Source organism: Meriones unguiculatus, chromosome 18 (genome assembly GCF_030254825.1).
Source record: "Meriones unguiculatus strain TT.TT164.6M chromosome 18, Bangor_MerUng_6.1, whole genome shotgun sequence".
NCBI lineage: Eukaryota > Metazoa > Chordata > Mammalia > Rodentia > Muridae > Meriones > Meriones unguiculatus.
In genome coordinates this window covers 10,445,420-10,459,371 of record NC_083365.1, presented here as the reverse complement: position 1 = coordinate 10,459,371, position 13,952 = coordinate 10,445,420, and the positions used below count along the sequence as shown (strand labels likewise).

General features: G+C 51.7%; 1 protein-coding gene and 1 non-coding gene across 3 annotated transcripts; one reads left to right on the top strand and one right to left on the bottom strand.

Annotated features, from left to right (window-relative positions):
• The first annotated feature begins 1,078 nt into the window (after nucleotides 1–1,078).
• On the top strand, nucleotides 1,079–6,244 carry Prnd (prion like protein doppel). Of its 2 annotated transcripts, none has more exons than XM_021651486.2 (3): nucleotides 1,079–1,162; nucleotides 3,099–3,673; nucleotides 4,370–6,244. In XM_021651486.2, the coding sequence occupies exon 2, from the start codon at nucleotides 3,110–3,112 to the stop codon at nucleotides 3,644–3,646; it is 537 nt and encodes a 178-aa protein (XP_021507161.1). In that variant the 5' UTR covers nucleotides 1,079–1,162; nucleotides 3,099–3,109; the 3' UTR covers nucleotides 3,647–3,673; nucleotides 4,370–6,244. The 2 variants fall into 2 exon arrangements, with proteins under 2 accessions (XP_021507161.1, XP_060227758.1); XM_060371775.1 differs by lacking the exon at nucleotides 1,079–1,162 and adding an exon at nucleotides 2,290–2,370.
• A 6,278-nt stretch (nucleotides 6,245–12,522) lies between these two features.
• LOC132649123 (U6 spliceosomal RNA) lies at nucleotides 12,523–12,624 on the bottom strand. The gene has a single exon (XR_009587557.1). It is a non-coding gene; the product is annotated as a U6 spliceosomal RNA (small nuclear RNA).
• Nucleotides 12,625–13,952: the final 1,328 nt, after the last annotated feature.

The window sequence follows — 13,952 nt, the reverse complement described above, 5'->3', positions numbered from 1 at the left end:
GTAATCCACACAAGGACCACAATGCCAGTATTTATGTCATGCGTGTTCACATGCACAGAGAGTCTGTAAGTCTACAAAGAAATATAAACTTTTTAAACTAGGAAGTGAAACAACTTTTAAAGTCAAACAAACAAAGAGAAAAAGGCGGCGGTGAGGTGGGGCGCAGCCAGAAGTCCTCCATCGACTACAGCAGCTCTGCTGGGGCAGCTAGTTTGAGCGCGAGGTTGAAAATCTTTCTAAAGTCTTCTCGCGCCATCTACTGACCATTCCGGGAAAGGCCGCTTAAGGTTCGCCGTGGATCGTTTTGAAGACAAAAGGCCGCATTACGTTTACAGGCGGTCTTACCTAGCCCTTACCTCCAGGACTCACTTTTCCTTTTCCTTTCTAGTAATGATCCTAACAGGAGCACTCCAGAATGCCCCTGTGGTTAAGGCCTTGGGACAGGCACCCGCAGCTACGAGCCTCCAGCCATGGGGTGGGGGCATGGTTCTGGCTCTCCCCACTGCACCGGTGCCATCGTCTGTGAGTAATTGGTTTCTGCTCATTCTGGCTCTACTTCCCCGACTCTTACACGTTTAACCTTGACCCTCACGTATCCCTAGGGACCCCAAACAGCCCAAACGTCTGGGAACCCCACAAGTATGTCTCTCCACTCACTCATTAGCCCTGCTTTCCCACCTACCCAGGAGGAACTGAGCGACTCTTCCACCTTTGTGGGTTCCAACTACTGGGCATGGGGGTCCAGGTGCATGCCAGTCCTTCTTAATTTCCCCTTCCCACGGAGGCTCCTTTGCAGCTGGAGGCTGGCCTTAACGGACAGAACAACAGATGAGTCCATCAAGGCTTCCTTAAGCCCCCTTGGCTTTGGGCATTGAACGCTACCCAAGCTGTAGTTCTGAATATTATTCTCAGGTCTTTCTTAACTTCAAGGTCTTCACGTGGTTTCATCAGTGAAGAATAAGGAGAAGCTCCGACCTTCTAGGGTGGAGGAGTGACCCGGGAGCCCTTGATTGGTCCTGCCCAGGAGGGAAGGGCTGCCCTATTTGGAGGGAGGTAGTGAGGCCCCCTCCCCCGCGGCTATATAGCTGAGTGGTGGCCTGGGGAAGGTGTTCCTGAGAAGTGCTGGCTCCAGGCTCCAGAGGCCACAGAAGCAGACTACAAGGTATGTGGCGGGGGGTTTCCCAGACCAAGCAGTGGCTTGTGACTTTCCTTCCTGCTGTGTCCGGTCCCAGGCAGCGACTATGAGCACCTCATTCCCAGCTGCCTCTGCATTCCTATACTCCAGTGTTACTGGGAAAGGCCACTTCAAGGCTAACAGGCTGGAATTTCATTTCTGCTTTTAAGCTCTTTTCTGTGAAAACTAAGGCCTGTCTCAAGAAAGTTGTGCATATATATATATATGTATATATATATATATATATATATATAGAGAGAGAGAGAGAGAGAGAGAGAGACTTCCTTGGGAAAAGTGTGGTTTGAGTTCTCTGTGATTGATGTGGGAGACTTGGTGCTTTAGCCACCCTATGGCTGAGACAGGCAGTGCCTGGAAGGACGGGGCAGTGAGGCCCCTTGCATCCTCCACAGGTGACAGGGTGTGCTCTTAGGCTGGGGTGGGCTTGGGTCTTCTGTTTTTAGCTGGGTACCAGGGTCGCCCAGAGGCAAGCAGTCTAGCAGGAACATGGGCCCGCCTGGGGTGCCGCAGTGTGGTGGAGGCATTGCCGGCTCTCACACTCCGGGGATCCATAGTGAACCTTCATGTAGGTGACAGCCCTGTTGGGATCTGTGTCCCGGCGAACACAGACGAAGGCCCTGGCGCTGGAGCTCTCTGATGCTGGCCGTCAGGGTAGATGTCCACAGTGGCCACTGCAGCTCCAGGAGCTAGAACTGGTGACGATGGGGAGTGGGGAGATCGCCCGAGGCCCGCAGCTCTTTGGACACCCAGGGGCGGTGACCTTGACAGTCTCCCAGGGCTTGCTCGAAGCCCCTAGCTGCATCATTTACGTGCCTGTGCTGCTAGGCTGAACTCCCAGCATCCCTCTCCTCTAAAGCAGCGGCACACTCCTACTGCTGTGGCCCTCTCCTGCAGTCCATGTTGTGGTAACCCCCCTATAACATTATGTCATTGCTACTTCATAACTGTGATTTTGCTACTGTTATGAATTGTAATTAAGTCTCTGGTGTGCAGAATATCTGATATGCCACTCCAGAAGGGAGCTGCAACCCACAGGTTGAGAACCGTGGCTCTGATGTTTCGTGAAGTCCCTCAACAGCCCTGGTTTCTGTTGCTTTAGGAGCCGTCACTGCCCCCAGAAACACAAAGCATTAGCAGCGCCTGGCCCTGAGTTCCTGAGCAGTGGGACACAGTTAGTGGTATGTGCTCTCAGAACCAACACAGACTTCGAGCTGGCCACTCACCACAGTGCAGCTTTGGGCAAATTGCTTGGTATCTCTGAACCGCAGAACAACTCCTTATAAAAATAGGATGAAAGGACTTTCTCCTTGTGAGAATTAGATCAAACCACAGAAGGGCTTGATGTAGTAGCTGACATTTAATAAGTGTGTGATTAAAAGCTATTAGGATGAGCGGAGGGCACATTGTCCCCTGGGTGAGATTGGGAACATGAGGGTGAGGCAGGAGGCTGGGGCTGCTGGCTGCATGTCCACCCTCCTTTTCCCCTCCAGCGTGGCCTCCTCCTCTCACTGGCCTCTTTAGAATCAGCAGCCAGTTTCACAGAGTAGACAGAAGAATGTATCTGGAACAGTGCCAGCTCAGGGCAATAGAAAGCAAGGAAGACTGAAAATGCAGCCTAGACCAGGCCCCTGGACTCCAGCTCTTACCTCCCAGGACCAATTGGCTGGGGAAACACAGTGGACTGTCTCCATTGTGCATCTGTTTGCCTGTACAGTCAACAGCTTTATAATCGCAGGGTGCAGCTTCTCATCCACCCCAAACAGCCGGAGTAATCCCTGGCCAGAACAAAGAAGGCCGGTTTTGGGTTGGCCTTGGGCAGCCTCTGTGTGGGTCATCATCATGCTCTGAGGATGCGTTTAAAATCTGTCACTGTGGAGAAGGTGACAGCTCAGCCTTTCCCTTGTAGATTCTCACACCATGAAGAGCCGTCTGGTCACGTGGGGGTTGGCCATCCTCTGCATGCTGCTTGCTAGCCACCTCTCCATGGCCAAGGGGAGGGGCATAAAGCACAGGTTCAAGTGGAACCGGAAGGCCCTCCCTAGCGGCGGCCAGATCACCGAGGCCCGGGTGGCCGAGAACCGCCCAGGAACCTTCATCAAGCAAGGCCGGAAGCTGAACATCGACCTCGGGGTGGAAGGCAACAGATACTACGAGGCCAACTACTGGCAGTTCCCGGATGGGATCTACTACGAAGGCTGCTCTGACGCCAACGTGACCAAGGAGATGCTGGTGGCCAGCTGCATCAACGCCACCCAGGCGGCCAACCAGGCTGAGTTCTCCCTGGAGAAGCTGGAGAGCAAGCTGCACCAGCGAGTCCTGTGGCGGCTGATCAAAGAGATCTGCGCCACCAAGCGCTGCGAGTTCTGGCTGGAAAGGGGCGCGGCCCTGCGGGTCGCCGTGGATCAGCCAGCCGTGGTCTGCCTCCTGGGCTTCATCTGGTTCATTGTGAAATAAGCCACAAAGAGGCTGGCAGCCACCGAGGTGAGCTGGTGGGCGGAGGTGGGCAGAGGTAGCCCAATTCTCCCTCTCTAGCCCCGAGTGTCCTGAAAGCAGCGCGTAATTCATGGCGCTTCAAAAGCCCCTCCCAAGTACTCCCTTCACCCCATGTGTTTGATAAGGTGTTTCAGTGCCCCCCATGGCCACCCTTGTGGGACCTGCCTTGTTCCTGCCTTTGTGGCTAAACTAAATGGTAAACCAATTAAAGAACCCAAGACCTGTGCTGTGCACTCTAGCTGACTTCCCAGTTCTTGGGGTGTCCCTCTCCAGGACAGGTAGGAAGCAACAGAGCCCGGGTTCTGTCTCCCCTCAGGTGTCCTGCTCCGTGTAGATCAGTTCAGGTCTCACACAGGTCCAAGCACATCCTCTGTGCAGAGGAAATGTGGAGCCAAACCCTGACAAGCCCTGAACAACAACTGTGTGCCTTGATAGCATGAGACTAAAATATAGCAAAAGTTAAAGCTGGCGTGACTCTAGACAAAGGCTCGGAAACCTGACTGTAGGGAAATATGACACTGGCCTCTCAGAGAGCAACGTCAGGGCAGGGGTGGCATCTACATTCTGCTTCAAAGTCTGCTGTTCGCTGTTCCAGTCCCTGCAAACACCTGCAGAGTTAAGAAAACCCTTGTAGGTGACACGTTTTCATCTTTGTTTCTTATTTCTTTGTTTTTTTTTTTCTAGATGGGACTTTCTATACGTAGCCCAGGTTGGCCTCAAACTCATGATCTTCTGGCCTCCTCCTCCTCCTGAATGCTGAGATTACAGACATGCCATCAAGCCCAGATGTGTGTTGACTTCCGATGTCCCCTGGCCCTGTATGTGTTTTTAGGTATCCTCTGAGCATCTCTAATATGCTTCCTTTCGACAGAGTTCTCCACAATCACTATTGGTTTTTTAAAACCACTTCAATAACCTCTGTGAATTATTTAACACTACAAAAATATAATTACTGGCCAAAAAGCCTAAGAGAAATGACATCTTTAGAGAGACGCAATAAAGAATCATTGTCTGTCATCACAAGAACTGATATAGCCCTTGAATTTAAATATATGTATAAATATGGATATTACTTAATTTTTTAAAAACAAATCTAATCTTTTAAGGTTCTTCCACAGGCCTTCCTCCCCTTTCAGGGTCACCAGGAGCTGCTGAGCCGTATCTGGAGATAACTTCTGCTGGGCACATTCTCTTTTGAAAGGAGCATCTGCCAGGGGGCTCAGGGATTGTCACAGGGTTTATCCGCAACATTTCAGAACATGAGTGCTGATAAACCGTACCCCATGTGCCTCATGGGCCGGGTTCCCACTGCTATCACTTCTTCCCAAGGACACCTCTGGAAGGCTTCACATGGTAAAGGGACATGAGGCAGGACAGCCCAAGGACACATAGCCTTCCACTGGAACTCTCACCCCGGACAGACAGACGGCGCAGAGAAGTCGGCCTGCCGCCAGCAGGACACGCCTCCGCAATCTGCTGTCTCCTCATCCTACACCAGAGAGCAGGGGAGAAGCCCAGAGCACAGCGCATTCCTTGCATGCCAGTTCAAACATGAGGCAAGAAAGAAAGACCGGTTCTTGCCTGGTGATGTTGGTGTTCCAGTGCCCAGCTCAAGGCTTAGTTACCAGCGAACACAAAGCTGTTAGCAGCTTCGTCCTGATGTGAAAATGCTTAGGCTGAACATAGTCCATGCTCCATGATTATCACTGTGTCCCCTGTATCATTGGCCATCACACCCAGTGAGCCTAACTATGACAGCAGATGAATGTCCATGTGGTGATTTGACTGTTTGCTTACTTAGTTTTTAGCTGAGATGATCTTGCTCTTACAGATCAGGAGGAGGACATTTGAGTCTGGCTTTGGCTTGGCCAGGAGTTTACCAGGTGCCCGTTAAGAAAAGGGCCCTGTGAGGCATTTCTAGGTTATTCTAAAAGTTGTGGCTTGACAACATACACATTTTTCCCCAGCCATTGCTTTCTTACCCTTTCCAAGCGTTCCCAAGTTCAGACACCTAGGCTGTAGAACTGCCCAGCAAACTGGCAGCAGAGTGAAAAGCGGCTGCATCTCCAGCACACAATTAACTCACTGCTGCTTCCACTTCTCCTGACTGCCCATATGCAGAAATTCCAAATGCAGTGTATAGATTTGCAACCCTGCTACAGGGCGCTGGATACCTTAGAGCTTTACTTAACTTCACGTGGTGCCTTCTGTCCATTTTTAGAATGACTTTTGTTTTCTTGTTTCTCCAGCCCCTCCTCTGCCTTAGGACGAGACCTGTACCCCTTTCCTGTGTTTAAATGTAAAGACAAGAGTTTGCTTAGTTGCAGCCTTTAAAAATATTACAATCATGTGTGGTGTTTGTTCCTTCGCAGTTTGCCTTCCCACTTAATGGCATGCCATCAGACTCTCTGGACCAGTGTCTAACTAGCTAACATGTCCTTTTAGATGACTGACATGCTCCCCAGTGTAGATGTGCTGTGACTGACTTGAACAATTCCCTTGTTGAGACGCCTTCAGATTGTTCTTATCTTGCAAACAATAAACACCTTTACACAGACAGCCAGAGTGCCTGGTGCTTTTAGTTTTGCAGGGAAGATTCGCTGCCACAGAATCCCTAGAACAAAGCAGATCTGTAACTCAGACTTCGCTGGGATCCGAGGCTGGATGGAGACAGAGCTGGTGCGTGAGAAGCTGATGCTCACTTCCTCCAACACTGCTTACGCATCTGCTCTCCTCAGCAGCATCCTGAAGGACTCTGGGGACCATGCAGATAGTCCAAACCATCAACATTATCTAGTCCAGACTCAGTCCTGGGCTCAAACCTTGTGGAAGAGAAACTTGAGGACCTTCCACTCAGAGGGCAGAGTCTGCAGGCTCCGTGCCCCTAGTCAGAGGGGACTCCTGGGGTAAAGACTGATCCTGACCTTTTGACAGACTCAGTAAGGCTGTCCATGCCAGTCCTGCATCCCAGTAAGGATGCTCCAGATTACAAGGCTCAGTAGGAACAGCGTGGAGGGAGCCCTGTCACAGCTACAGCCTCCTCTCAGCTTAGGCAAATGACTAGCATCTCTCTGACACCTCTGGTGCCCCACATGGTGCAGAAGGCCCCTGCCAGACTGCAGACACCCCACCTTGGGCTTTGTGACATGTACCCCAGAAGTGGTTGTGACACTCCCTATCTCAAGCTTCCTAACAGCCAGTAATTGGCTCCTTGAGTCAGGGGCCTAGAGATCGAACAGGCTCTACCCAGCACTCTTCTCTACTGTGTAAGCCTAGACAAGCATTCCCTAATATGCCTGGGTATTCCACATGGCACAGTCTGGAGTCTACCAGGGTCTGTACTGAAACACTAGCAGAAGGTCTGACATGCCCAAAGGCAGACAACATTGTGGCATAACACACTTGCCAGGAGAATGATCCAGAAGATCATTGACGCTGACACTGATGTGTCATTGTGACCAGTTCTAGTGCTCCTCCCCAGAAGCTTAGACACAGCTCTGTTGAAGAGCGGATCTGTTGACAAGCCTGGCCAGGCCAGCATGCTTGCTCTTCCTGCCCCAAGGCTAGCGCAGGGCTCTCTTTCTTCAGTTGCTCACTGCTAGCAGAGAGCCACTTCAACTGCTCACCTACATTTCTTAGTAGAAGGCAAAAGATCAGACCAGCCTGCCAGTGGGGATGCAGGACCTTGTTGATAGGAATGTCAGGCCTTCGTGGAATATTGGGAGCAAGCTACTGTGCTTTGAGACATCTCTAAGCCCATCCTAAACTGTGCAAAGAAGGTCCCAAAGAAACACTCAGCAAATAAGAAGCATTGCTTAAGACTGGGGTCTTGGGAGAGTGCCACCTTTGAGCAGGAATAGGAGCCAAGAATAACCAAGGTTTGATCCTCTGCACCCCAGAGCCTGGCAGGTGATGTACAAGCACTGAACCAGACAGATGGGTAGGAGAAGTGGTTTGTCTGATATTGGAAGCTTCAGAGCAGAGCAAACCACATGAGCTGACCACTCGGCATCCATAGACACCCTCCTTGTTGGCACATAGGTGCCCCTCCAAACTGTGCACCCTCCAGTACTCAGTTGCCACCACTTTCCCCAAGATGACTCCCTCGGCCCCCCCAACCTGGGGATTCCCAGATTCTATTTTGGTGTTAATCCTTTTGTGGACGTGTTGCCTTCTTAAACAATGTGGATTGTTTTAACTCCAGCCGACTTGGTCAAAAGCCATGGAAGGAAATTGGCAGGAGACAGAAAGGAACCGGAGGAAGCCGGAAACAATCGGGTCAGGGCCAGAGGTACTAACCTGCACAGCTGGTCTCCCTGGAGAGAGGGAAAGCGCGGTGTCGGGGAAAGGTGAAGGGCAGTGGAGCCAGCACCCGTGGGTGTCCAGGGAAGAAGTCCAGACCCCTGTTCATCAGAGAGGAAGCGAGTACTGGGACTCGCCAGGGGACAATTCCCTCCCCCACGCAGCCCCTACGGACAGGACAGTTCAGCACCTTGGAGAGGGATTTTTTAAGGCCTCCGAGGAGAACAGCACTGGGTCAAGGTGACAGCTGTTATCAGTGTGTGATGCCAGGATTTCCAAGCTCATACTTACGCTTCCTACATTTTTAGCTGGCTTTTTTTTTTCTTCTTTACAATACCTAGCACTCAAGAACAAAAACAGAATGGGGTATAAGCTAATGGAAGAGCATAAGCCCAGAATCCACAAGGCCCTGGATTCAACCCACAGAAGAAAATAGAGAAAAAGAAACAAACAAACAAACAAACAAAAAAAGGGGGGGGACCCAAAAGCTTGAATCAGCTAAAGCATCATGTTCTGGGTGTCTGGAGAGACATCACAGTGGTCAAGCTCACTGGCTGTTCTCAGACGATCTGGGTTCCACTCAGTGTTCACACCACGGCTCACAACTGTGTGCCTCCAGCTCCAGCAGATCTGACGCCGTCTTCTGTCCTCTGCAGGTGGGCACACACACTGTTCACAAACATACATGCAGGCAAAACACCCGTACACATAAACTACAATACAAATAAAATAAACCAAAATCAAAACCGTGTTTTTCCCTCTGCCTTCCTGTGAACAGAAGGCAAAGTGTTGGTAGTCCTCACCCTTTGACGGACTTAGAATGAGCAAGCGAAGGGTGGAGGCCTCGCCCAGCCCTCACTCTTTTGTTAGCAGCCATTTCTGGCTTTCTTTGATTTCTGAGCAGAGTCAGAACTGAGCAGCTGGCCGAACTTGGTGTTCCCTGTCATTTTGGTCCTCTTGTCTCAGAGAATGCCGGCCTGTGCAGACAGATGCTCCCAGAAATGTAGCCATTGGGCCTCACCTGGGGCAGCCGCTGGCCTCCATCATTGTCAAGGCCATCGGCCCTCTGCCTTGGCAGATGGATCTTACTGAGGTCAGGTAACTTTTCCTCTGGGTACCAGCACAATTCCATCAGTGACTCAGATGATGCCCGCTTTGGCCTCACCCTGGGGCTCAGCGAGCTCACCACGTCTTTATCCCATTTTCATATCTATAAACTCTGCCCAGATCCGGAGCTCCTACGCTGTGCTGGGCCACGGCGGTGGACGATGGAGACGCCATCCTTACATGTGTGAGCAGAGGTGTGTTAGCATGCCCTTTGGGGGTGGGAGGGTGCCATCGATCACTTTCTATGGTATAAATGGTGACACGGCCAGTTTTAAAGAACAGGCCTGACGTTACTAAATGGAGACTGTGAGCAGCTCAGCCGGATGGATGAAAGGATGCCCCTCAGCCAGCTGGAGACGCAGCACTAGGTGGGTCCGGGGGGCGAGGGGGCAGAGGAGAGATACAGCACGCGCTATGTTGGATTTGGGGATAATTTGGCAGTGACTATGGACTTTTTTAACATGCCCAATAGTCCACCGTGCTGGTCAGACATGGCCGTGAGCAAATCATCACCACCAGCTTCCTGTGTTCACAGCCTGATGGAGACATAAGACACAGCCAGCTCAACCTAAACGTCTTCAGGTGTCGCTCAGTGGCAGAGGAGAGGAGAGCAGGACGGAGGGTGGGGTCCAAGGTTTTCTTCAGCAGCTGCTCATCGGATGTCTTGCTCATGGAGGATGCTGGTGAGAGGGAAGCATCGAAGCCGTAGAAAAGTGGAGGCCACAGCCAGGCTTGCATTTCAGGAAACGACTCCAGGCACCGTGGGCATTGGCTGAAGACCTTCAGAGACAAGGCTGAGCTGAGTCTGGAGCACACTGAATGTGGGGTGTCCCACCAGGGCCATTGGGTGCTGGAGCCCAGGGTTCCTTCAGCTCCAGGACCCTGCTCAGGCCTCAGTGCACCAGTTAGGTAGCCCCTGACTGGCTTTTCCATGCTCAGCATCTCCCGGTCCTACGGCACAGGGAATCACTTCGGCATTTCCAGAACGCCTGTCCAGGGGGTGTCCATGTGAGACCTAAGAGGGATGGCTTGTGTTTTCTGCCTGAACTTTGCTGGAATGGGGTGCCATAGTGAAAGCCCCAAAGAGCTTAAGCCTGTGTCCCACAGTGAGGGGGAAACATAGAGGCTCACAGGGTCTGATGTCTGGCTATGGGAGCTCAGGGTGGGGGCTTTCAGCTGGTCCGTGAGTGGTCAGAGGTAAGGCCTGAGCACAGTCCAGCAAAAGGAAGGCGTGAGACCGCGAGGACAGGCTCCTCTGCAGAAGAGCACACGCTCGGGGAAGGAGCGACGCGCTCTGCACACCCTGCCCTGCTGGTGTGAGTCCGGCGGAGACTGAGTGGAGAATGGCGAGAATGAACCGGAGAGCAGACAGCAGGACGCAGTGCGCCTCCTCTACAGACCAGCGTGAACCCAGCCGAGCTGCCCACACTGGCCCCATGCCACTCTTGGAAACTGGGCGGGCCCGGCCCCAGACACACAGTGAGGGGACCCACTGCACAGAATCTTCAGCAGGCCAATAGCTTGTCACGCTGGAAAAATGACCTGGAGTCCTTAATTCCATGTGTGATAAGGGCCATTAACAAATAAAGGGGCTTCCGGTATTAAATAAAACATTTTTAGAGTCTGGAGGAAGTGAAGACTTCCCTACAGAAGTGATGTCTGGTTGAGACTGAAGCGTTCATTAGAATGAAACACATTAAAAACTCTCTCTCAGCCACCTGAAGAACCTGCTTGGCAGTTCCTAATGTTAAGCGTGTGTCCTAAGCAATCGCAGACGAAAGCACGTGCCCAAGAGAAACGTTCGCAGAACGTTCGCAGCAGCCTTCAGCCAGCTAAAGCCTGAAGTTAACATAAATGTTGGCGACAGAGAGTGGCTTATCCAGCTCCACACAGATACGCGGAGATAAAACGGAGTGAAAATCGTGTGACTGATGCGCGCGAACAGTGTGCACAAATCTTAGTTTATCGCTGAGCAGAGACAGATGCTCAAGAAGTACACAGGGTTCTGTGTTCAAGGTTCTGTTTCCGTGGGGTTAAAGAACAGACAAGAGCCAGCCCGGGCCAATCAGGGCAGAATGGAGTGAAATGGTTATTTACAAAGATGAAAGGAATCCCAGAGAACGGAAGTGTCTGTATTTCACTCTGCATAGTTGTTCTACAGATATACACATGCTGAATTTTTCCCACTTTCCTGACTCTTGCATGGGTGGTCTTTGATCAAATCATTTAACGTCTTTGTTTTATGACCTGGGGAGGAACCTAGGCCTGTACACACAATAGGCAGGTGCTGAGCTATGCAGGGCAGCCTCCTTTTGAAACTTCAGCTTCTTCACCCAAACAGGGAGTGTGGTGCCAGCCTTTCTGGAATCCCTGGAGAAAATCAAGCAAGAGATTGCCTCGGAACTAAGGGTTGCACCACTGTGCCAAGGTAAAAATTTAGGCTCTTAAGTCAAGAAGGTAAGCAAGCTTCACCCAGTCTGAAGAGGGCAACCTTCTCCCTCCTCCCTCTTGCTGCCTTTGCTGGAGTCTCTCCCCAGAAGGCCCCCAACCATGCCGTTCCTGGAGGGGATGCAATGGACCGATACAAGGGGGAAGGGTGGGGAGAAGCTAGGCACAGGAAGTATTGGCAAGTTTACAGTGTGCACAACAGGGGAACTGGGGGGTGGGCTGTGCAGGGCATGCGCCTCGTGGTCAGCATCTCAAACACTGATTAAGGGCAGCTTCCAAGAGGCCCTTAATTTCCTTTAGCTCCAGCCTGCTGGGATGCTGGGCTCGAAGCTCTTCAGAGCACACGGGTCTCATCACCTGACGTGAGAGCTAGAGTCACAGGAAGCAATAAACAAACGGCAAAGACTCTGATCCGTGAGAGCGTGACCCATCTGACCCTTGGCCGTTCTGGCAGCCCCGGCAGTCACGTTTCCATTTCAGCTGCTTTGGCAGAGGATAGGGGATTCCACAATGCCACGTCTGAGGAGCAGGTCAGCCAGCTTCTGAAGCTCTGGAATACCAGCATCCTTCCCACCCACAGGTAACACCGGCCTCATTAGTTACTCTTTTAGTTGCTGCGACAGAAGGCCTGAGAAATGCAGCATACGGAAAAGGCTCATTTGGGATCACAGAAGGCATTGTCCACCTTTCTACTTAGATAGGAAGGCATCCAGGAAACTCACAACTCTGAAGACTGGGAAGGTGTCCCAATGGAAGGGCATCCTGAGACACGGGAGCCCAGGAACCACACAGCTCTGAGAGGAAGCCTCCTCAGCAGAGGTGCTACAGCTCCCAAGAGAGGGTTTCCCCAACCCCAGCTCAACTGAAGAGCTCAGAAGCCCAAGCCTTGCTCCTTCTTCACTTCTTTTCTGTGCTTCTTGGCTTCTTTTGATGGGAGAGTCACACCAAACAGCAAATCTTTCTCGCTTTCTCGATCTCTCTCTCTTATGGAATGCCTCACAAATTTGTGTGTCCTCATTGCACAGGGGCCATGCTAATCTCTATATCATTCCAACTTCAGTATATGTGCTGCTGAGGCAGCCACATCTCTTAAAAGAGATTTATGAACAAACCCAGGAGAGGAGGGGGGAATCCTGGAGTGGCTGCCTCTATTCTCGGGAGAAGACAGCAGAGAACTTCGAAAACACAGCCTTTATATGAGATCTTTTAGGAGGCAGAGCTTTCTAGGCCAGAGACTTCCAGAGGGAAGACTGGTGGGATTTTAACTCCTGAGTTTGGGGAGCTTAGGGATTGGTGGGATTTTGTTCAGACTTTTCACCTAAAATTAGCATAAATCTAGGAGAGGTCCCACTGAGGGTCTGGATATGGCTGTTGTGACAGAGGCTGGAAATGCCATCATAACAGCCAGAGATGTGTGGAGGGGCCTATTAACTCATGCCTCAAGGGGTTCAAACAGACTTGAACTCTAAGCTAAACAAAACAACTTTCCTTAACTAAACTACAGCTAAGGGGTCAGATTCCCAGTTCTGGTCCCTGGCTGGCGGCAATGCCAGACCATGTGAAGCTCCCTGCTCCAGGGGAATGGCTAGTTTATACATTGTTGCCACTGAGGTGGCGTGGAGCTCACAGACTAGTTTCAGCTGGACACACCTCCTTCTCCCTGAGTTCCCTGTCAGCAGCAGCCGTAACTGAAGCGGCAGATGCTGCTGTTTCCTCGGTGGCTTCAGCTGCTCAGTTTCTCCAGGCGTCTGATTTCAGGTCCCTGGGCTGTGGAGATTTAGCCTCAGCAGCTCTGGAGTCCTGAGGTGTTGCTGTCCAGAAGTGTAGAGAGGCCAGCAGCACAGCCTAGAGGTCAGAGAATCCCTTTCAGGGACCACAGGGGGTAACGCCCAGGGGAGCTGAGGAGAGGGCACCCAGGGAAAGATGTAGGGGGAGCACAGAGTCAAAACTTGAAGCAGCCCAGCCTGGATGCCGGAGCTCTTCAGGCAGGGGCCTGGGCACTCTCTTGCAAAGAATACAAAGTTTGCAACGTATGCAAAGTTTACAAAGGGAGTCCACATGAGTCTGCATGCATAGCCAACAGGTACAGCACAAGAGCCCGAGTCTGGGTCACGCTGCATCTGTAGTTAGGAAGCAGAAAGATGAATGCTGGCGCTCTGTGCCGGTGATGGTTTGAATGAGACTGGACCCCATAGGCTCACAGCTTGGAATACTTGGGTTCCCAGTCAGTAGAACTATTTGGGAAGGATTAGGAGGCGTGGCCTTGTCAAAGGAGGCGTGTCACTGGGGGCAGCTTGGAGGTTTCAAAAGACTCACCATTCCCAGTCTGTCTCTGTCTGTTTGTCTGTCTCTCTCCTACTTGCAGATCAACATGTGAGCTCTCCACTGTCCTGCCACCGCGCCTTTGCTC